The 22,414-nt window shown below is 50.0% G+C and overlaps 1 protein-coding gene across 1 annotated transcript; it reads right to left on the minus strand.

Moving 5' to 3' along the window:
- Positions 1-9,493: 9,493 nt before the first annotated feature.
- On the minus strand, positions 9,494-11,396 carry SIX6 (SIX homeobox 6). Its single transcript, XM_041459400.1, has 2 exons — positions 10,816-11,396; positions 9,494-9,662 (listed from the first exon to the last, which is right to left on the minus strand). The coding sequence occupies exons 1-2, from the start codon at positions 11,385-11,387 to the stop codon at positions 9,494-9,496; spliced, it is 741 nt and encodes a 246-aa protein (XP_041315334.1). The 5' UTR covers positions 11,388-11,396.
- Between the last annotated feature and the right edge of the window lie 11,018 nt (positions 11,397-22,414).

The raw sequence follows: 22,414 nt of genomic DNA on the forward strand, positions 1-22,414 counted from the left end.
ATTTCATGTCTTATCTGAGCCTTGCCCTCATGGCTTCAATAAATATTCTATAAGTGAAAACAAGATCACCAATGCCAGTGTGAGCAGCTGGGCCAAGGCACTGTGCTCTCACGTGTGTGTATTTGGAAGGTGAAACTCAGAAACCTCACAATGACTGGGTTAGTTCTGCAGCACAGGCAAACCTGAACAGACAAAACGTATCCCTACAACCCCATGTGTGTAGTGACACACAGAGGTGACATGAGAACAGCCAGCTGTAATGCCTGGAAGGCTGTGAGGGCCTTGGCAAGGTGACTTATTCATAACAAAGCACAGGAAATTGTTAAAAGCAATAAAGACGAAGCTGTCAAATGGAAATTGTGCTGCAGCACTGCTAAGAACAGCCTTTCTTCTGCCACCCTGTCCCACACAATGTGGGTATGTCCCTGCAGCCCCTCGTGCTCCCTGGCACCACAAACACCCCAGTGGCTGCAGCAGGACTGAGGGAGCCTGGGGACTGCTGGTCATGAAGGTGACTGTGACAGGGCAGCACACAGTGACAGATCAGTCCAGGTCCTGCAGTGCAGCAGAGCAGGGAAAAAAAAGGCATTTTTGATGAAATAGTTGAAGCAGTGGGGATTTACTGAACCAGTGTTACACTGTCCATGCAGCTTGCTCAGTGTGCTCTTGCTAGCAATTCAGATATTGTCCAAGCTGTCCTGCTCATCAGTGCATGAACTCTGAAAACACTTAGCCACTACCAGCTCTGTGCATTATTTCAGCTGGAAGAACCGTGGTAGGTAAAGCAGCGATGATGGATCTAAACGATAATAAAATCTCCCTGTTAAAAATTTAAAGTGCTATACAACTATTTTTAGTGACCTCTCCAGCTGAGATAATGCAGGAAGCTAACTAGATGTGACCATCCATCTTAGGAGAATTGATTCCTGCAGTTTGCAAACCAAGGTGAACTGTGGAAGGTTAATGTTCCTGCTCCAGTACAAGAGGTACCAGCTGTATGAAAAGTTGTATACTGTACATGTAAAGTAATAACCTATTCAATAGCTAATGTGGATGCAGTGGTTTTTTTCTTCCTCCAGCATGTTTATTTCCATAATGGACATTTAGTTTAGACAGAACACTAAGAGCTCCCTCCATCACAGCCTCCTCCCTCTGCCTGTGTAGATGTGTGTGATGTGTGTGGGCATGAGGGAGGGAGGAGAATCTGGTTTTGATTCAGGAAAGTGAACATGCAAGCATTCAAGCGTGGCCCAAACCTAAGTTCTTGGGTCAGCATTTTAAAATTCAGGCTTATCAAATGAGGCAACTGCATTTTGTGGTTTCCTAAAAAAAAAAAAAAAAAAAAAAAGAGCTGAGCACTAGCAGCTCTCTCTCTGCAAGGAGATGGAGAGCACTGAGTGCCTTTGCAAAAATGCAGCTCAGACTGCAAAATGCAGCACATATTCCAGGGCTGCTGCAGCAAATTCTTTGCTACTCAGAGCTCATTTTTCTCAGAAGGGCTCCACATCCAGCAATGCAGCCTGCTGCCCTGCCCCTCCAAACCCTCAGATGGCAATTAGCAACATCAATAAGTAATAGAACAAATACTTTATCTCTAAAAAAACAAGCCACAGGCAGAGCAGCTCGTTCGCTCTTCTCTGAGGCTACGCTAAAAAATTTAATTTCAAATATTTCATCTGCTTAAAACCTCAGTCTTACAAACACTTAATTTTGAGATGAGACACTTGAAACCCAATGTGTGATGAAGGGTGAAAGGCAAGACCTGATGCTTGCAAACAACCATATCCATCAGGTCTGGTGTGCACCAAGGATGCCTCTGTGGGGAAGATTTTTAGCAGAGTTCCTCTAGCTCACCTCTTCAGCAAAGAGACAATGATTTTCCATCAGAACCAAAGCCTAAAGAAAATGACAGAAAACAGCTAAAATACTGTAATAGGAATGTTTATTAGATTAACTAGTAATAAATTGAAATATTACTGGGAAAAATAGCTTAAAAAAAAGTTGAAAAACAATGAGATCCACTTAGAAGCCATGAGCTTTGTGCTCTTAAGTAGCAATGTGGCTCTAGTGTTGCCTCAAGAACCATTCCTTGCAGAGGACATCCCACCACTGGAGCCCTGAAGTCCCTCTGACCCACGAGTGACCTGCCACATGAGTCTGCCAGGAAACACTCCAGCAGTTTGAGCTTAACAACCAAATTGGTTTGCATCACTCCTTCAGCACTCGGGGCTCTCATGGGATAAAAAGGATCACGGACTGAGTGGGAACAATACTCACAGAAATCAACGCTGGCCTCAGGAGTCTCCTCTCACTCTGCGGTCAATAGGCAGAGCCGAGCCTTGGCAGACAGTGAACTTGATTAGAGAGATGATCTTGGTTAAAACTGCCTAGATCTCCTTGCTGCTGAGGACAGAGGGGGACGAGGGTGGGGTCGGCTCTCCGGGCAACAGAGCCTGATTGACGGGGCTGGATTACTGCGGCAGAGCGGGATTAGGTGCCCTGAGCCACCCACCTGAGCACTGCTCTCTCCCACTGACCACACGGCAGCCTGCAGATCAACCCCCTCCAGGTCACTTCTGGGGACATCTGTACCCAGGGTGACGCCAGGGACTGGCTGCTGACCTGCACTAGTGGAAGGCGTGGTAGGGAAAATGGTTGCAAGCTAAGGTAATTTTGAAGAACAACACATAAAGTCTTCAAATTGACTTAAGAAACAATCTGGCCTGAAGAGCAGTTTCCAGTATAAATGTCCTGATAGAGATGTTTATGAGAGGGTTTTTTCCCAGCCTGCAGACACAGTGATTTGCTCCCTGAAGAGTGGTTGTGTGCTCTTGTGTTTCTTTGAGGTGCCTGAAAGACACTGGAGCTGTGTGTCCCTGTGTGTGGCTGGTTCACTGTACATTTAACAGGGAATTACCCTCCCTTACAGAGTTCCAAAGAAGAGCTCTCATTCCATCCTCAATTACCTTGGTATTACAACCACATGTTATGAAAGCATTTCAAGAATTGCTTCTGAAGGAGCACATGCATTTCAGTCGGTGACATTGGGAGGAACGGGATGGCTTTGTCCTGAACTGAGCCACTAATGGCATTGAAAGAAGATTCAGACCAGCAAAAGGCTGGTCTGAAAAGAAAGATTAAAAAGAAATAAAATAAAAAAAGATTAAAAAAAAACAAAACAAAACAAAACAACCAAGTCCTGCTCTCCTGTTGTAGAGCTCCAATTGAAATCAACAGGTCTTGGAAAAGAGAAGGTAGTGCTGGGTTAAAACTTCCTGCTTGTCCTAGAGGAGCCCCAGATAGTGTGCCATTGAGGTTACTATGGAGTTATTGAATAAAGGCTGAGAAGCTTGTTCTGCTGATCAATACCTGTGTGTGCATGCAGATCTCAGCTGTGGTTGTTTGTCTCTTAGAGGCTCCACTCTGAAACCTTTATCCAGCTTTTGTGGAGTTTTCAAAGAGGTTGAACTTCTGAGACCAGTGCAAATAAGATAACACTCTCTAATGTGTGCAAATAGATGCTTCCATTCTGCTCCTACCTCTAGATTATTATAACCTCTGTTCTTACACCTTTGCTTTATATTAGACTGTTAAAAAAAAAAGGAGAAAAAAAAAGGAGGTATCAAGGGGAACAGCTTTAAATGGAAATAAAGAGATGTGTCTAAATCCTTTAGGCTGTTTGGGATGTCTCAAGTGATTTAGTCTGGCTGTATCTGTACATTAAAGCATATGAGGGCACTGAGGTTCATCACTTATCCTATTAAAACGTTAGAAGAGTCCCTGGCTCGAGTTTGCCTCAGACCAGGCAGAGCTGTCTCACACGATCCCTAGGGGAGAGCTCAACAGCCAGCATGGCATGCAGAGTCTTTCCCTTGGACACAGCCACATTTTTGGGAGGGTGAGGGGCTGATAGCCATGGAGCAGTGATCCCCCAGCAGGCAGCAGTGTCAGGACAAGTCATTTAATAGCACAGCTATGGCACAGTGCCTTCCTGCTCTGTGGCAAGTCTGCTCTGTGACAATAAAGAGATAAAACCCTGCCAGGTGTTTTCCAGTCAGGAGCGGGTGCTGGATGAAGGTGTGATAAGGAAAAAAGAGTCCACCCCATAAGTCTGGTCTCCATATGGACACCTTCCTCATAAGGCTGTTCTGATTGCCTGAAAATGAGCTGCAAATCCAGATTTTGGGGATAGTGAGCTGCAAGTCCTGTCTGACACCATTTTTATGGCTGCCTCATGGGGAGGGAGTCCTGGAGGTCCCACCAAGCCCTTCCCTGGGCATTGCTGGAAAGGAAATGCTTTTCCCTTAGCAGTCAGTGGGGAGGGTGAGGATCCCATCCTGCCCATGCTGGGTGTGAGGGTCACCCACAGAAGTGGGTTTAGCTCAGTTTTGTCAGACAATCCCAAGATAAAAGACAGGTTCCCTGGGTTTTACTCCACACAGTGGGAGAAGAGCCTGTACGGGGAGAGCACTGGGTGACTGGCACAACTTTTAGGAGTTCTGGGACAGAAATAGTGAAAACAGTGGTGAGGGCTGATGCTCTGGGCTGACTCCAGTGGGATGGAATGGCACCAGCTCAGCTAAGTGCAAGGAGAAAATTAACAAAGTGTGGAGGATTATGGGGCAACAGCACCTCTCTCCCACCTCTGGGAAGAGGCAGAGATGATGAATTTGTGAGCCCACTTTGCTTTAACATGATTTGAAGCTAGAAATTTCCTTCCAAACCATATTTCTTGAGGGGGAAAGTGTGTGTCAGAGAGACCTATGTCACAGATCAGAAGGCAGCGGGGTTAAAATGAGCTTTCTGGGGAATTTCTACAATTTGTAGGGAGTTCAAATTGGATGCAGCTAGTGATGAAGGAAGGAGAGCCTTTTCCTGGCCTTTGGATGGGGGTCTTGCAGCCAGTCCTGACAGAAGGGAACATACATCCACGGGCTTTTTCTGTCACCCTGGTGCCAAGAATAAATGCTGATAGAGTGCAAAGTGCTGTAAGCCTCGGAGGATCTAAGAGGAAATGTTTCTTCCCTGGATCCTCAGCTAGGTCTCACCCTCTGGATCCTCCTCATGGGGGCACACCAAGGTCAGCCCAGGGTTCAGGCTCCTTTGGGGTGCTGGGGCTGCAGGGCAGCCTTGGGAAAGAGACAAGGGAAAGGACAGATCAAAGTTCGGCAGCTCCTGCACCCCACAATGCCCTTTCCCTTTGGCCTCTGACGCCTCCATCCTCCTCTCCAGCAAGCACACGTGGATCTTCTCCTGGAGACGAAAGAAATCACAGAAAGATGGAAGAGCCGGTGCCCGGCTCTGCTGGGAGGCGGGGCAGACACGGCTGGGCAGTGTTACGCTCTCTCTCTCTCACGGTATTACCCCCGCAGTGGCCAGGGGTAACTGGATCTGCGAGAGTCTGATCCTCCCAAGCCCTTAATTGGATGCGGGAAACGTCCAAAATGCGGCTCACTCTCCTGCTTCCCACAGCTACGGCACACACACACACGCTCCTCTTGTCACACAAGGGGGTTTCCCCCTGAACCCAGCCCCTTTCTACATCTCCCAGCACCCAGCTCCAGGCCAGCCAGCTAAAGCTGACCCTTTGTACAGGAGCCCCCCAGGCAAGAGAAGTGCTGCTGGTGGTGTGATATTCAACAGATTTCCAGACACCCCCTTTTTCTGTTCTGCAAAGAAAACCCCTTGGTCAGACAAGGGACATACGGCAGAAGAAATAGGGAACAGTGCCTTTGGTGGGACTGGGCAGTGGGAAGGGGGTGGGATGAATGCTCTGCAAGGCTCTGCAGACTGGAGTGTGAGGATGGACCTGCCGGGAGCCCCGCATGGGCCAGGCAGCACCTGGGGCAGCACCCCCAGCCTGGAGGGGCCGGTGTGGCTTTTCCAAGGCTCTTGCATCCCCCAGCCCTCCCTCCACAGCAGTTTCCACTGCAAGCAGCAGCAGTCCTCCTCTGCAGTGCGGGACTGGGACAATGCTCCCTGGATAAGTGGGCCTTCTGTCCCCAGCTGCATCCCCAGCTGCACCAGAGCCAGGCTCGCTCCCCAACCTGCAAGCCTTTTGTTTTTTCCTTTTTTGTTGTTGTTGTTGCTGCAAGGTTTTTTTTTTTTTTTTGTTTTTTTTTTTTTTTTTTTTTCTGGTTTTTTTTTTTTTTTTTTTTTTTTCCTGGTTTTGTTTCTTTTTCTTTTTCTTTTTTTTCCCTCTTGCAAAATCAATTTACAGACAGCTCACTCATTTTTCCCCCTTGCAAACTTATTAGGTATTCAGTCCCGGCTAGCTCTCCTAAGCATCCTTTGTCCCAGGGAGGGCTGGAGACCCCTTCATTAGCAGTGATTACCTCGGAGCAGTTTGACAGCCTCCCAGCCCGCTTACAAGACTTTCCCATTCAGCCCTGCCCGGGGCTGCCCCGCTTCTCAAAAGAAACGGAAACATTCAAACATTTCTCCCCCCTCCCCAGCTGAAGAGAGGAAAAGCTGTTTCTCTTTTCCGCCTTCCCCATTCACTTCACTTTTGATACAATATTTTCCTTCTTTGTTAAACCGGAGAGAGAGGGGTCAAGGCAGACTTTTTAGTGACCCTTTCTGGAGCGTTTTGTTTAATGTAAATACAAGCACCTTCACTCTTACCGGCTTATAATTATTATTATTTTTAAAACAACCAGAGGCTCGGGAGGGTGACCGCTTGGGCTGATCTTTAGGGGAAAAAAATTCCTGAAAAACCTGGGGGAAGGACATTCAATAAGAGAAGGGAAAGGACAGGTGGGGGAAAAAAAAACCACAAAAAACCCCAAAAACAAACAAACAAACAAACAAAAAAACCAAAAAACAAACAGACAAAAAAAAAAAAAAAAAAAAAACAAAAACAAAACACCACCAACAACAACAAAAAACTAACGGGGGGAAGGGGTGGGGAAACGAGTTTTTTTATTTTGGGTCTTGTTGGTGGAAGTAAAGGCGCGGGCGCAGCCCCGGCCCTGCGGAGCTCCGGCGGGGAAGAAGCGGAGCTGGGAGACGCTCGGTTCTCCCGTTCTCCCACAAAAAGCAAGGCCGGGCAGCGGGGCTGCTCTTCCCACGGGGGCTCCGTGCTCCTTTCCCCGCCCCGGCCACTCTTTCCGAAGGGGTTGGTTTTTCTCTTGCTGCCTGCACAAACCCGCGGGAGGATCCCTCCGCTGCCCGCTCGGGAGATCCCGCATCCTTCACGACACTCAAATCCTCTGTCGAAAGAGACAATGTCATCTCCGCATTGCCTATTGAACAAATTCCAGGTGTTTTTGAGTTGGAAAGAAATCCCACGTTACCAGACGCTGAGCGCATGTGCTCTCTGCTCTCTTTATATCTTTAATTCGCCACAATAAGCGCTGCTACTGTGCCCGCAGAAGACGATGGAGAAATTGAATCCAATTCACCGATTTCCCAGGAAAAAAAAAAAAAAAAACCCAAAATTCCCTGACCACTATGTATTTTCAGCAGATTCGGTTTTGAGGGCGAACATGGCTTTTGCTCCCAAAACAAGCTCATGGGTGGGAAGTTCTGCCCATCAGCGAACCCCAAACCCAAGGTAAAACCCCAACCTCGTTTGGCGCTTAAACAACACAGCCGGGCTCTTCTTGCACGGCTTAAATCCAGTGGGGTTCAGAAGGCAGCAAACCTCAGGGTTCGGGGTGCAAAGTGCTCTCCTGACCTTCCCGTAGGTGGGTACCCCAAACTCAGGTGGAGACCCCTACTCTGCCCCGCTCCCCGCCCTGCCATCCGACCCTTCCGCACTCCTAAAATGCAGATTATTTGCCTGTCCACCAGGAAAAGAGCTGCCTGTAAACTAATTGAAAAAACAGTAAAAAAATTTCCTGCTACCCGCCCCATCCCTGGAATAGTGTGCAGGGAAAACCAAGGCGCATGCATTTGGGGACGGAACGCAGCTTTAGGCATGGGGGGTGTAAACGCCTTGAATTCAGGTTTTAAATTCATACTTAGAGGGGCAGAAGTCACTGCCTAGACGGGAATTTATCTGCAGATAAAAGGCAGCAGGGCTGAATTAAACTATCACGGAGCTGAAATGCCCCTGCCCCTTGCAGGCAGCCGGAGCCGAGCGGGAGCCGGGGCATCTCCCGCTGCCAGCGCTGCCCGGCTTCCCCCAGTGCCAGGCTTCGGCTGCTAAATAAATCGAGCCAAGCAATCAGCTTACCGAGGAGGCATCTCTCTGAGGACAGGGAAGTAAACGCGATGAGACCGAGAAGACAAAAAAAGCACAGCTCAGGCGATTTAAAGATCAATGTCAAATTGTATAATATAAAATCCTTCTGCTGGGGAAAAAAGCTTAGCACGCTCCTTGGACCTGGCGTTTGGTCTCCTCCAGCAAAACCGCCGCAAAACAAAGCGAGGGAGGCGGATGGTGGGGACAGCCACAGGCACATCGCAGAGGTCCCGATTTGGGGTAATTTAGCCCCCCGTTATAGCCTTTCACTGGCATGGAGAACTGTTAATTCCCCATCTTCTCCTCGCCTTTGCCAGGTGAGGGAGGAAGCTTAGTTTCCCCGGCGGGGCTGTGCCCCAACCATTCCTCTCCATAATATTTTTTTTTTATTTTTCTTCCCCTCGTTCCTCTCAGAAAATTCTCCTCCGATAATCCCCTAAGCTTCAGCCCTTGGGAGAGAAGGAGCTGCGGCGATACCGCTTCCTTCCTTCCCTTCCTCGGGCACCCGCATCCCCCGCCAGCCCCACTCCCGCTCCTCTCGCCTCATCCCGGCTCCTCCCAGCTCCCTGCTTGGCAAAAACATCACCCCCGCTCCCGGGGACCGGCTAATTCGGTTCCTGCCGAGCTGCTGCTGAAATAGCCGTGGCCTCGGAGATCTGCTCTGGGTAAATTGGCGGGCGTGAAACCGACACCGTCATTTCAAAGCAGATGCGAGGGTCGTTCACCAAATATTTTATTATGGTTTTAGGCTGCTTCATACAGTTTCGTCCTGCACATGCTCTACAAGTCACCTGTGCACATAGAGAACAAGCCAAAAATAATAATAATTAATAATAATAATAGAAAAAAATCTACCATAGCAATCCCTTAAATAAGTAAATAAACATTATATATATATATATATAAAAACCCTTTAAAGTAAAGCAAAACCCAACCAAAAGAACAGCGTCTTTTCAACATGAAACAACCCCGCGGGATAAGGGCAGGGGCTCAGACATTTTGCAACTTGGCATTCGGTTTCTTGATTTTTTTTTTTTTTTAACGTTTTCTGGACTTTCTTTAGTTATTTCTTTTTAGGCATCAATTCTGCAAATCCTTCGAAATAAAGGCGACAACGATTTTAATGACGTTTTTAATGCAGTCTGCTGCGGGGCTGGGAGGGAGGCGCGGGCGGGCGGCCGGGGAGCGCCCCGTACCCCGCGATCGGCGCCCGCGCCGGGCACTGCCAGCCCCGCTGCTCCGGCCGCGTCCGAGGCACCGGTGAGCCGGGCCTCCCTCTCGCCCCGCTTTGCCATGGCGGCGGTGTCAGATGTCACATTCACTGTCGCTGGATGTGATGGAGATGGCGGAGGTGGCCGCTTTGCTGGAGAGGCTGGCTGCGGGGCTGGAGGCGGCTCCCACCGCCTCCCCGCCGCTCTCCTCCTCCGCTTGCAGCGAGCGCACCGAGCCCTGCGTTAGGACCTGCTGCTGTAGCCTGCAAGGAAGCGGCACACACAGCATCACCGCCCGCCCTCCGCACCCGCCGGCAGCTCCTGGGTCCCCCCGGGGGCTCCCCCGACCGGCACCCCCACGCTGCTTCCCCCGACCTCCGGCTCTCACCACTTATACCAGCGGTACGAGAGAGGAGAAGCTGGGTGGGCACTCGGTTCCTCAGCTCAGTCTGAAAAACCGGGTGCCCGCCCCAGGGTCAGCCCCGCTCCTCGGCTGGCACACCCAGGGGAAAGTCGTCCCCGTCCTCCGCAGCCTGCCCCCAAACCGAGCCTCATCTTAGGGGTCAGTAATGCCCTGCAGCAGCTCCCGGGCGGCGTCTCCCGTCCAGTAGGCCTTACATCTTCCCTTAGCCCATAAAAAAGGGCTCCGGGTGACAGTACCCACGTCCCCGAGGTACGACAGCCCGGCTGAGAGGTGACAAGGGGAGTTTTCCCCACCCCGGGATTCTGGACAGGAGATAAAGGGGGAACTCTGCTCCCTCCTCTGCTTGCCGGGGCGTCTGCTTGGGTCACTAGCGTTGGGATAACACTGCTCATTTAGAGCCGTGATTTTGTTCTGTAACATATATTTTAAAAAATTGTATCTATATATTCATGCTGTATTTCTATTATATATTTATATATATATAATAGAAACAAGAACAGTATCCCAAGGAATGTTCCCGGATGGCTCCGGTGGAGGAATAGGACACGGCGGCCTTGGCAGGGCCCGCAGAGGGCACGGCCGGCTCTTCTCAGGATGGACATATCTCAAACCAGTATTTATATGTCCGGGTAAAACTTTGGAGGGGGTTTGTTTCCGCTCAGCCCCTGAACATGGCCCTTCTGCCGCCAGCTCCAGCCGGTGGCTGCCGGCGGCCCCTCTCCCCCTGTCCCGCTTCCCCACAGGGCAGCCAGGAGGGAGCCCAGGGCGGGGATCCTTCCCTATTAAATCGAAGTAATTAAAAAGCCTTAGTGTTTTCCCGCTGCTCCTGCTTTATCTCGCTGCATTTCCCGGGGAGAAATCTCCCGGGATCGTTTCCCCCATCCTCTGCCGGCCGTCTCGCACCGCCTCCCCGCAGCCTCCGGCCTCGGCGGGCGGGGGCGAAGCCTCGCTAAGGGGGAGCCCGAGTCCCGACGGGACGGGCAGCACCTTACCTGTTCTTAGCGGCTGCTGCCCTGTCCCTTTGCCTGCGGTTTTTGAACCAGTTGCCCACTTGCGTGGGGGTAAGTCCCGTGGCCTGAGCCAGTTCCCGCTTTTTGCTGGGGTTGGGGTAAGGGTCCTGCAGGTACCACTCCCGCAGCAAATGCCTCGTCCGCTCCTTGAAGCAATGTGTCTTCTGCTCGCCGTCCCAGATGGTGCGCGGCAGAGGGAACTTCTTCCTCACCCGGTACTTGTCCACCGGCCCCAGGGGTCGGCCCCGCAGCTTCTCCGCCTCCTGGTAGTGCGCTTCCAGCCAGAGGGCTTGCAGTTTGGCGTGGGACTCCTTGGTGAACTTGTGGTTCTCCAGGATGTGGTAGAGCTCCCGGTAGTTCCCCGTGTGGAAGGCCACGATGGCCCGGGCTCTCAGCACCGACTCGTTCTTGTTGAGCGCCTCGCAGGCCGCGGGGGCCACGGGCAGGGACCAGAGGAAGCGCCCCAGGCGCTCGATGTCCCCGCTCTCCTCCAGGGTCTCGCATACCCCGGCCACCTGCTGCGGGCTGAAATTGAGGATGGGCAGCTGGAACATGGAGGCGGCGCCGGACTCCGCTCCGCGCTCGGCGCACCCGCGGCGATGCCCGCCGCCGCCGCGCACAGCCCCGCGGCGGGGAAGGGGCAGCGGCCCCGGGCCGCCCCTCGCTCCGCTGCTGCCTCCGCCGGTGCCGGCGGAGCTGCCGCGGGAGGGACGGCGGAGGGCGGAGAGGCGATGGGGACCGCTAGAAAAAAAGGGAACCAGAAAAGGCAGAAGCGCAGCTCCCCGCCGCCGCCGCGCTGCTGCGGGAGCGGCTGATTTGCTGCGGGCTCGGCAGATTGGCTCCCGGGTTTCCATGGCGGGGCTGCCACTCACTGTCAGCCGCTGCCAATCACGGCGGAAGGCCCCGCACCGCCCCGCTTCCCGCCCCGCTCCCCGCCCCGCTCCCCGGGGACCGCGACCCCGCCGCCCTGCCCCGCCGACCCGGGCAGGGCAGAGCCGAGGGGAGGGAATGGGGTCCCTCTTCAGAGTGCTGGCTGCAGGTTGGAGGGAGTGGTCCCAGCGATAGGACGGCCGGGACCCCCGCATCCTCCCCGGTAAATCTGCGGGGTCCGGCCCGGTGATGCTCGCACAGAGCTCCGCGCACCCGCGGGCAGAGAGGGGGATAAGGCAGAGCTGAGAAATCAGACAAAAAATTGGCTGCCTAACAGTGACAGTGATGCTGGGAGTGTCAACTGACAATGGATGCAGCGGGAGCACCGCAGGAACAGCCGAGATTTAGGGAAAAACTCTCCCCTTTCCCCCTGTAGGTGCCTTCCCATTTCGGTTAAGACGAGGAATTATCTGCAAAAAGCCCAGCGCCCTTTCCCGTTCAACCAAAGCAGTTTATTTATTTTTTTTTTTTTTAACATTTAAACCCTTATTGTTTTCGGCTGAATGGTCCTGAATAGACGCCGAGAACAGTCGCGAGGAGTGAGAAGTCATTTGTAGGTCAGGAAAGCGACTTAAAGCAGATTTCGGGAATCTTTTGAAATATTGATCACCCTGTAGTAATAATTCCCCGTGGGTTTTTTCCCCCCTCGGTGTCCTGAGAGAGCGATCGCGGGGCTGGGTGCAAGGTGAGCCCCGGCCGCCCCATCGGAGTAAAGCGGGGGCAACTCCAGACATCTCGGGGTGGGATGAAATCTCTTTTTGAGCTGCGAGAATACCATTTATTTTCCGTAGAGAACGGGCGGATGATCAAGAAGCCACTCTTTATTCTACAAATAGCTGCTCAGTGGTAATTTTTTCCCGGGAATTAGGGACTATGCTCAGAAAGGCAGCATATATTTTGAATTAAACTCAATATGTTCTCCCCTCTGCTCTTTGCAATGTATTTTTTTTTTCTAGAATGCTTGTCAAAAAAATATCTTCTTAATTTGATATCTTGTTATTGTCTCTTCCCTCCCCCCATTCTTTTTTTTCTCCCTATTGTTTTTGTTTTTCTTTCTTCCCTTCTTTAAGAAAGCTCCTTTGCTAGTTGCCTGTAGACCGAAATTAAACAGATTTACATTTTCTCCAATCATTTCTCTGCAGAAAAGGAGCTGGACTGAGGCTCGCCGTCTTTTCTTTAGTATCAAGTACAATTTGTCTTTTGCTTGTGAAGATTTGGTAAATCAGAAGGCAGATAGATAGCGCAGATGGTCGGAGGTGTCGGGTCAGATTATGGTACGCCTCAGTACAGTGCTAAGCTCATTCTGACGGAAAACCCTGATATTATTTTCACAGATCTACACAGTTCACTTGAAAAAAACCCTTCGAGCCATTTACATCATTTATGTGAGGCTCACAGCTAGCGGGATGGAAAAGCTTTCAATACTGCTCATTTTCATAAGACCCGACAGAGCTGGGAAGACATAAAAGCGCACACAAAACTCACGAGTTCAGAGACACTCCACAGAAACTCAAAAAAATAAAAGGAGTGACTTTTCGGCTTCACCTTCATCCAGGTTTGATTTGCCGATCTGCTTAGGGAAAAAAAGAAAACCTAAGGGGGGAGAAAAAATTAAAGAGAAAAATATAATTTAGAAATATTGCCGAGAGTCCTCTTCCAGTCTTCCATCCCACCACTGTCCTCGCCCTTAGGGAATAACAATAATTTGACCAAGTCTACGAAAGATCCCAAAAAACCTTTTCGGGCAGGAATTTAAAAAGCCTCCAGACCTCCTCGGTATGAGCATCGGGCTTCCCCAGTGCGCGGGTGAGAGGGCGGCGACCTCGGCGGCTCCGGGCGCGTCCCTGCGGGCAGGAGCTGCCCCGCCGCCCCAGCCCACGCCGCCGAGCCCCGGCAGCGTCCCGGGACGGGGCTGGTGGAGAAAAACCTCTGCTGGGAGAGACGAGGAAGGATGGAGAGTCTGTGTTAATGGGTAGCTAATTTAGAACGGCCAGATGATGATTGTGATGATGGAGATGATTACTAATATTACTGAAGGGGTATTTTTTTTTTTTTTTTGCTGTTTTTTTAAAAATTATGCACATGATCTGGCGAGGGAGTTACTGGGCTGCAGCCTAATGATCATGAACACAGAGAGACAGGCTCCGTAATGAAAGCCAGGACTGTAGGCTAAAGAAATGAATCCTCATTAAGTGCGGCTCGCAGGGGCGAGGGGCTGTCCCCCAGGTCCCCAGCCTTTGTTCCCCAGAAACCGGCCCGGATGGGGTGACGCTGGCAGCACTGCTGGGAGGGGAGAGGGAGAGAAAGAATAGCGACACCGAAATGGACCCAGGAACCTTGTGTTAACTATTTGAAGGGTCGTGCAAGGTGGAAAAACAGCCCAGCTCAGTAGTTTTGAACCCTCTCCAGCTGGGTACTGTGGGTTCTGGTTTTGGGAAGTGGCACGGTCCGGTGTGACTGGATTGTCCCTGTTTGGGAAAGGTTCTTGGGGCTCCTTGCTTTGCGCCACCAGGGCCGAGAGAGATCAGCTTCAAGGAGGCCCCTCCATCCCTTTCCCAGCTCTCAGGGAATTTTATCCATGGCTGACGCCCTGACAGGTTCCCAGTTTCCCCGCCGCTCCACAAGAGCTCTACCGCCGGACCGGGCCGGGCCGGGCTTTGCCTCCGGAGCGCGACCCACAGCGATCGCAGCGACCCCAGGAGCGACCCCATCCCCTGGGACGCGCTGCCGCATCGGAAAAGCCGAGATTCCTGCGGTGCCAAGCTCCTGCCTCAGCCCCCGTGGCTTACGAGAGCTGCGGGAGAGCCTGCGAGTGCACTTGGCCGTGCCCTCTTCGTTTCGGCCCTTTACCCCCATTTTCTTCTTTGCCCCTCCGTCCTCCCATATAACAGAAACACTACTTGTAACATTAATAGCCGGCAATTATAACTACTTTTATTTAGGTGACAGCTTTGACCCTTGTTACAGGTAGCGTGATGAGTTAACCCTGCGGAAACAAACCCACTGGAAAACAAGAAATAAAGTTGTACGTGAAAAAATATTTACCAAAAATATGACCAGACATCTGTAGCATCTCGGCGGCCGGCACGGACACGGGGGTTCTGGCCTCAGGATGGGACATATTCCCCTCTCCTCAGAACCTTAAAGCAAAAATACACTGAGCAACATATTTATACACCTTTGCATCAGCATTTGTCAGCTATCCTGGGTCCCAGAATCTCAGTCACTGGGGATTATCTAGACAGAGCTTCCAAACGCAGCAGAGGTGCGAATACATTTTTAAAGCCCTTGAGTGGCGTTCAGCAGTGTATTAAAAAAATACCCTCGGGAAGGAGAAGCCTCTCTTTTAAGTCTCGGTAGGATTGTCAGAGATGTGGGAGTTCATTAAGGGATGCTGACCGGGAGAACCGGAGCGCAGGCGGTCCCTGGGGCGGATATCTGGGAAACCAGCCGGGATTTTGCGGCCCTGGATGGGTCTCGGGCTGGTGCCGTGGAGCGCTGCGGGCCGGGAGGGGCTGGAGAGAGCAGGAGGCTCCCTGTCCTCCCCCGGCTGGTTCTACCCCGCTCCCTCGGAGCGGGCGGGGGATGCTCAGCCCGAGGACAGTGCCCGCTGCCGCGGATAGAAAAGGTTACTGGAAATGTCAGCGCCCCTCGGGGAGCGGGGACGGGGTTTTCGGGAGCGTTTCCCACCGAGTCATCCCAGAGCTTTGGTGTAGGACCTCAAGCTTAGGATGCTGGAGTGGGGGATGCTTGGTGGGGAAAACACCTGTGTATCCATGCGCTTTACATGCTTGTCCTACTATTTTTAAGGGTGCCATCATTGTTGAAATAACAGATATAAATCGTTTCATTTCCTCCTAAAATGAAGTTACATTTAAAGCTGTAATCTGCTCATATTAGAGAGAGTGGGCAGGTTGGATACTCACTTAAGCTGATGATACCTGTTGAAAGCACCAAAGAGCCCCTAAAATGCTGTTGGACAGAGAGAGATGTTCACCCACTTTCTACTCTCGCACCATATATTCATGAAATCTTTGGTGTATTATTCAAGTTACTTGTCAAAAGAAGTATCAGGCCATGGCTGGTACATCTGAAGTTAAAATAAAGATGCACTAAAAACTCAAAATGTCGAAATTATTTTGAGATTGGTAAGGAAAGACATTCTTTGTACAGGCCTCTGGTCAAGGCCGTGGTTGCAGACAGAAAGAATCTACTGCCCAAGATTAATATTTAATTTTCTTTGGGGTGTATGAAAGGTTTTTCTGGTCTATGAACCTGGTTTTAAAGTTTTGAATCCTTTGGGGTTTGTTTGGCTGCTGCCTTCACCTGCAGGTAAATACACACACTGCCAAATCTTCTACATTGAGATACTCCTGTACAATCTTCAATCTGCTTCCATCAGGATTTCACTGAAAATTTCAACAAAAGCAACAAAATCACGAAGTATTGAAATAAATAGATTTTTTTTGATTGATCGTGGTTTTGTCCCACATTAAGCCTCTCCTCTCCCATTCAAGTTCTTTAAACATTACAACTTCTCCCAGTCCCAGGATGGGGACGAAGGTTGTCACTAAAACATTTATTTATCAGAAAGCAGGAATGAAGAAAATTCGCAAGTTTAGGGGAGGTGAGGAACCACGCTCAGATGCCCTGAAGTGTCTAAATGTTTCTGGGGCTGAGTCCCGGACAAATCCTGTGTCCCGCTGGCCTGGGCGCTGGCACTGAGCTGTTTTCCAGCCCCTCTTGGAGGTGACTCGCTGTGGTTGAAGGCTGCTCAGGAACGGGGGTCGCTCTTTTCTCGGGAGGGAGCTCCTCCGCAGCTTTGGGTGCCATGTGGGAGTCAGGCACCATCCCGGGCTTGGGGACAGGTTTGGGGCCACGGCTGCACAGGTTTGGGGCCACGCTGCCTGGGCTCCAGCATTACAGCACTGCGTCAAGGAGAAAATTTATCTCGGAGCAGCTCCATGAGGACAGGAATCTTCCATCCCTTATCCCGGTAAATCAGGCAGCGACAATTCCCTGCTTTCTTCTGGGGGTATTTGGCCGTGTGCCTCCAGAGATTTTCCCAAACTCGATCATAGGTACTGCCGGGGGCACTGGGTGCCCTGTGCTCTCTGCGGGGAAGGTCCTGGGTTTCCATCAGCTGGAAGAGCCGGCAATCAGGACCGGGGGAGCCGCCAGAACACAGGAGAGGGGCATGGAGCTCAACGAGAGGCAGCACCGGGGCTGTGCACTAACAGGATGATGGGTTTGGGGGTCTGCCAGCAGTGGGGAGAAGGTTTGGGAGCCTTTTCTGAGCCCTGACTTGACTAGGTTTCTTTTCAAGAGTAATGCAAGCCATTCATCATTGATTAGATGTGATACTATGAAAGAGCCCTTCCTTCTTGCCATCGGTAATGAAAGTGGTTGTTTATGGCTTTGGGGTTAGCTGGGGACTTTTCAGAGGGATTCTGCTGGGAAACAAGAGAAAACAAACAAGTCAGAACCAGCGGCAAACAAAATTCCTCTTTCTGCAGCTTCAGAAGGGTTTTATTTTGGTGGGAACAGAGTGATAACCTCGGCTTGGGAGCCCTTATAATAAATAGATGGGTAAAGGAGCTCCCGGGCCCTGCCAAGCTCCGGTGGGAACAGGTCCTGGGGGGAATTAACCGGGAAGTCCCTGCCGGTTTTATCCAAAGCCTGTTGAACTGACTGACCACCTTCCGGGTGAACTGGGGTCCTTGGATCTCTGGGAATCTCAGCCTCCCTTGGCACTACTTAAATCACCGGGACACGGCGAGGTGTTAATGTGCATCATTGAAGTTACCTGCTACTCTGCTGTTAAGCTCCCATTCATTCGAGAAGTTTAGAAGGTCTTTAAGGAATTGCTTGATGCAGGATAAAGCTTTGAAGCCATTTCTCCTGGGGGAAACACCGAATGTTTTGGGAAGACGGAGTGGCAAATGCAGAGCTCCAGAGGCATCTAGGAATTGGAGCGTGCCTAGGGAGCAGGGCAAGCAGGGCTCGCACCCTCCAGAACAGGCAGGGAGAGAGGTGGGAGATGTTCCTGGGAAGGACAGAGCCTCACCACGGAGAAGAGACAGCAGAAATCTAGCTTCCAAAAGAACACGCCACTTTCCATATCTCTCTTTTTTATTTCCCTTGCTCATGGCTGACCAGAAGCCAGGTAGCTCAGCTATTTCTCTTTGAAGCTGCATTTCTTGTTGGTTGAACCGAGTGTTCTGAAAGCAGCATCGCATCTGACTGACACCTGTGCTGCAGCTGGCAGAGAGAGTTTTCTGTGTGTCTCTCTCTTCAGTTCTGTTTCTGTTTCTCTATCCTTTCTTCTTTCTGAAGAAAGCTGATGAGGTTTTTCCCCCTCCGGGTTGTACCCTATCCCTCAATTTATTTTCCTCTGCTTATTGATAATCTTAAATCCATCCTCTGTCTCAGTAATCTCAATGGAGTAAAAACCAACCAAGTGTGGAGGGAAGCATCATGTTCTAGATTCTTGCACACCCGGGCTGTGCATTTTTGCCTTGTAATGCTGCACTCCCACAAACAAACAAACGTGACAAATTTTTGAACACAACTTGTGTTGAGGCAAGCGGCGGCATTCCACAGCATCCTTAGTGTGAAGCACTGCTCCGGGATGAGAAGGGAGGTGCTTTAATGCCTTTTAAAACTATCTGAGGGCCGGGCCCGTGAGGGATTGAGGGAAGGAGGATTTAGGCTGATTTCCACCAGCTGGGTAAGCAACACTAGCGGGACCTGGAGGGCTGGACAAAGCACATTACACTCTGCAGCTCCTTATTTTTGTGCCACATCCCAGAGCGTGTATGTGTGTAAGTAACCCTCAGCAGGCTTCCCGGCGATGTCCCGCTCTAGCGGCGCTTCCCTCCTCTCCCCGCCCGGCCACCGCCCACCTGCGCGCTGCCCCCGGTAGATGGAGCATCCTCATCGCTTTTCGCCCGAAGCCCTCAGAAACGTTGGTCTTTCCCTCATAAGTCCCACTCTTCAGGCAAACGGGTGGTTTGGGGGGCACAGGAGCCCCGCCGATGTGTCCCTGGGGAAGCGGAGCGCCGCGGCCGCTGGCGATAAACCCGCCCGGCCGGCGCTGCGGTTGTTCCGCTGGGTGAACGGGCACAGCCCCTTCTCCCGACGGCCGAAGCTGCTTCGGGCTTGCCCGGCTACCCCGGCTCCCACCGCCCCCGGCACGGAGCGCGGCGGGCAGGTGGCGCCTGCCGCCCTCCCCGCACCTTTCGGCGGGGCTGAGGTGCCCCGGGACGCGGGGGCTGCCCCGCGCTGAGGGGCAGCGTTCGGCCGTGAGGGAGGTTTTGGCCCCTTCGTCCTTGGGTGAGTCTCTGGAGGCTCCTCGCTCTTTCCCTTCAGTCAGAGCCCGAGACCATGCGGAGCTGCCGCGTTCTGGTCGCTTTCCCAGTGCTGATGGCCCCCCAAAGGCAGAGGGTCCCCTGAGCGCCCCGGCCGCGCCCTCAGCCCTCAGGGACTCGGGCCCCGCTTCTCACGCCGCCATTTTGTGGCGCTCCTCTGCAGCCCCTGTGGTGTCCCACAGGATGGGGGTTTCCCCCAGTTTTTTCTCTTTTGACAAAAATAGTTTTAATTTTCAAATCCCAAGACTTTAGGGAATCATCTGCAGTAAAAGCTTTTTGTTTGGTATGTCCTAAGTAAATGGTGTCAATCCAATGGGTTCTTGGTTCAGGTCCCCTCACGGGGTTCAGGTCTTCTCCAAGGTTTCCTGAAACAGTGTGGTAAAAGAAGGGCAGAGGAGCATAAACAACACGACGAGAGGCACATTTTTATTTTATTTTATCAACAGAGATAAAAAGTCACGAAATGTAAGCTCTTCTAAATTTCAAGAAGATTCAAACAACCAGTTCCTTTGCAGTCATAAACACAACGGGAGAAGCACAGGTTTGCTCTAAAAAGAGCCTCCCTAAAATGAAAATTATTCATATAGAGCCAACTGGAATTAATAGTGTTTCACAGCCTACAACTGGTAGAAGCGAGATGTGGATTTTAAGGAAGATGTTTACCTCACAGGTTATGGGTATTTTTCACGTTTTAATGAAGAACCTGGCTGTTGCCAGATGAGTTGCTGAAAAATGGCATTATTAATGTTAGTGCTATAATGGCTTGAGACCACATCAGGCAGTTTGCTTGTGGGTTCTGCACCCAATACAATCTTCTAATAGATGAAACTTTATTGCCGCCATTGAATTCCGTGTAACTACATTAATGTGCAAAAATGCAAAATGCATAACACTACTTTTCTCCTGGCAGCATTCTGAACAGCCCCATTAGAAAGTACAGATTTAGTCTGAAGCTGGTTTACCCAGTCGCGTGTGTTACATATTTATCTTTAACAAAAATATCAGCCACATAGGAGAATTTCCTCTGAATTAGCCAACATCCTGAGCTGGCTGATGGTTTGATGCTGCTTTTCTGCACTATGTCCAAGAATCACTCTTTGCTACAGTCATATCCTGAAAGACATCAGATGTCAAAAGTTTGTTGCAGGCTGGTGTTACTTACTGTTTTTCAAGTCTGCAAACACCATGTATATTATCTGTGCCACTGAATTTCTCAGCGTTTTCACTAGTGACGTCTGTATCCTCATAATTCACGGCAGAGAATAGCATTTGACATTTGCAGTTACACTACTTCTTTTTAACAATACCAGAGAAATAAATATTTTACACATGCTTATTTTCGGAAGCACTATTTTCTGCAACTTTACCCTTTTTATAAATTTTATTGTAAAACTACAGTAAAAGAAAATAAACACTTTAGTTGTTTCTACAAAAACATTAGTACTCTTCTACAAAAATATTCAAAAGGTAAAATTATTTGTATTTTTTGATGATAATACAGTAGTCTCTATCTTAATAATATACAGCTGCACATTCTGCTGTATTGATGAACTTTTTGTTGCGGTTTATAAAACAGTAATAAAATTTATTTATCCCAATATCTTACAGTTTCTATGGGAAGTTTCAGAAGACCAGCTATTTGTCTTCTGAAACACTATTACATGGTTTCTTGAGAACACCTTTTAAATACATGCTCCAAATTATTTTTTTTAATAGTAAGAAATTACTTTTTTTTTTTTTTTTTTAATTTTCTCTGTGAAGAACAAGAACTGAAAAGTTTGGGGAGCACTGGCTGGCAACCAGAAGCTCCATAAAGACAGTGATTTTGAGAGTGAATTCAATCTATTCTAAAGGCCACAAAAATGGGGGTGGGGAAAGTAGACTGCAATTCCTGTAAAATGTAGGAATCAGCTTTCCTGAGGAGATGCCTGTGACTGTGGTTTTTTAAATATCTTTTTCATGAGTCCAGGTTCCTTTTAGAACTGGCTCAAGGTTTCTCAGCAGCTTGGGCAGGATTGAGCAGTGCCGTTCCACAGACAGGGCACTGGGACATCAGAAGGAATACAGAGGAGAAAGTGTGATCAAAAATGATGCCCAGAGCAGGCTCTGGATCTCTCTCAGCATGGGAGTTGCAGTCCTCCAAACTTCCTGGATTTGTGCAGTTGGGAAAACAAACCACTTTGCATCCTGGAAAACACACATTTTTTTTATAGTAAGAAATTACTTTTTTTTTTTCACGTGGTGTGAAAGCAAAAATATTCTGCCTTGATCTGTAGCTTGAGGTAGTATTTTGTAGTATTTTTCTTAGTAATTTCAGCTGATTTTTAAATTTGCTACCTCAAGTGTTTTCAGGCACTAGGATTTCAATCCTTTAAATACATTTGGTAAAACTGTTATCTCTTTCTCGGAGTTTTTACGTAGCCTGTGCTAATCCAGTCCCCTGGATTAGGTGTTCTGATCCTCCCTTAACTGTGAGATAAATTAATTTCTGTCAAACACCCAGCGTTTAAACGCTGCCTCCGCCCTCTCCCGCTCCCACAGCCCCTGTGCTGCAGGATGGAGCCTTAATGCCACTTTAGTCAAATTCTGCAGTTGTTTTCTATTCCTCTTGATCCTGGATTAGGATCTCATCCTCAGCACCGATTTGTCGTGGCTTTGCTCCTCTCGCGGCGTGATGGGGAAGCCACAGTGGGACAGCTAAAGCCCGGCCAACCTCGCTCGCTGTTAATGCACCTGAGCTAACGAGCTGTGGCCAGAGCGTCCTGATGAACGGTGTTTGCATCCCTTTTAGAGACCGCCATCACCCCCCAGCTCTAAAAACTGAATTTCTGCACATAGAGCACGGTACAAACAGAAGAAAGGATTTATAACAACCCGTTTTCCATTTAGTGACAATTCTGTCTTTAATCACACCTAGCATTCCCACACCTTTGATTTAAATGGACTTGTGGTTGTACAGGAGCGGTGTGCAGGATGCTGAAGGAGCTTTTCCATCAGCAGCACAGCAGTCCGTAGGCTTAGTAACCAGCGGGAGTACAGGCTACACATCTAGTACACAAACATCTCTCCTTGCCTTCTTCATTGCCTTCTGAGAACATTAAACCTCTCAAATAGAACTGCTGCAGGAGCAACGCTTTACCTAAATTATAAATGTCCTTTTCCCTAACTGTGCTGTAGACACTTAGAAGTCCCTTACCCCCATTAGTGAGAAATTTGGTTCCACTAGATAGTAATTAAAATGCAGTTAAAGCCACTTTTCTCCCTTTTATGTTAAAATGTGT

This window comes from Pyrgilauda ruficollis, unplaced genomic scaffold, assembly GCF_017590135.1.
Source record: "Pyrgilauda ruficollis isolate IOZ18807 unplaced genomic scaffold, ASM1759013v1 scaffold135, whole genome shotgun sequence".
NCBI lineage: Eukaryota > Metazoa > Chordata > Aves > Passeriformes > Passeridae > Pyrgilauda > Pyrgilauda ruficollis.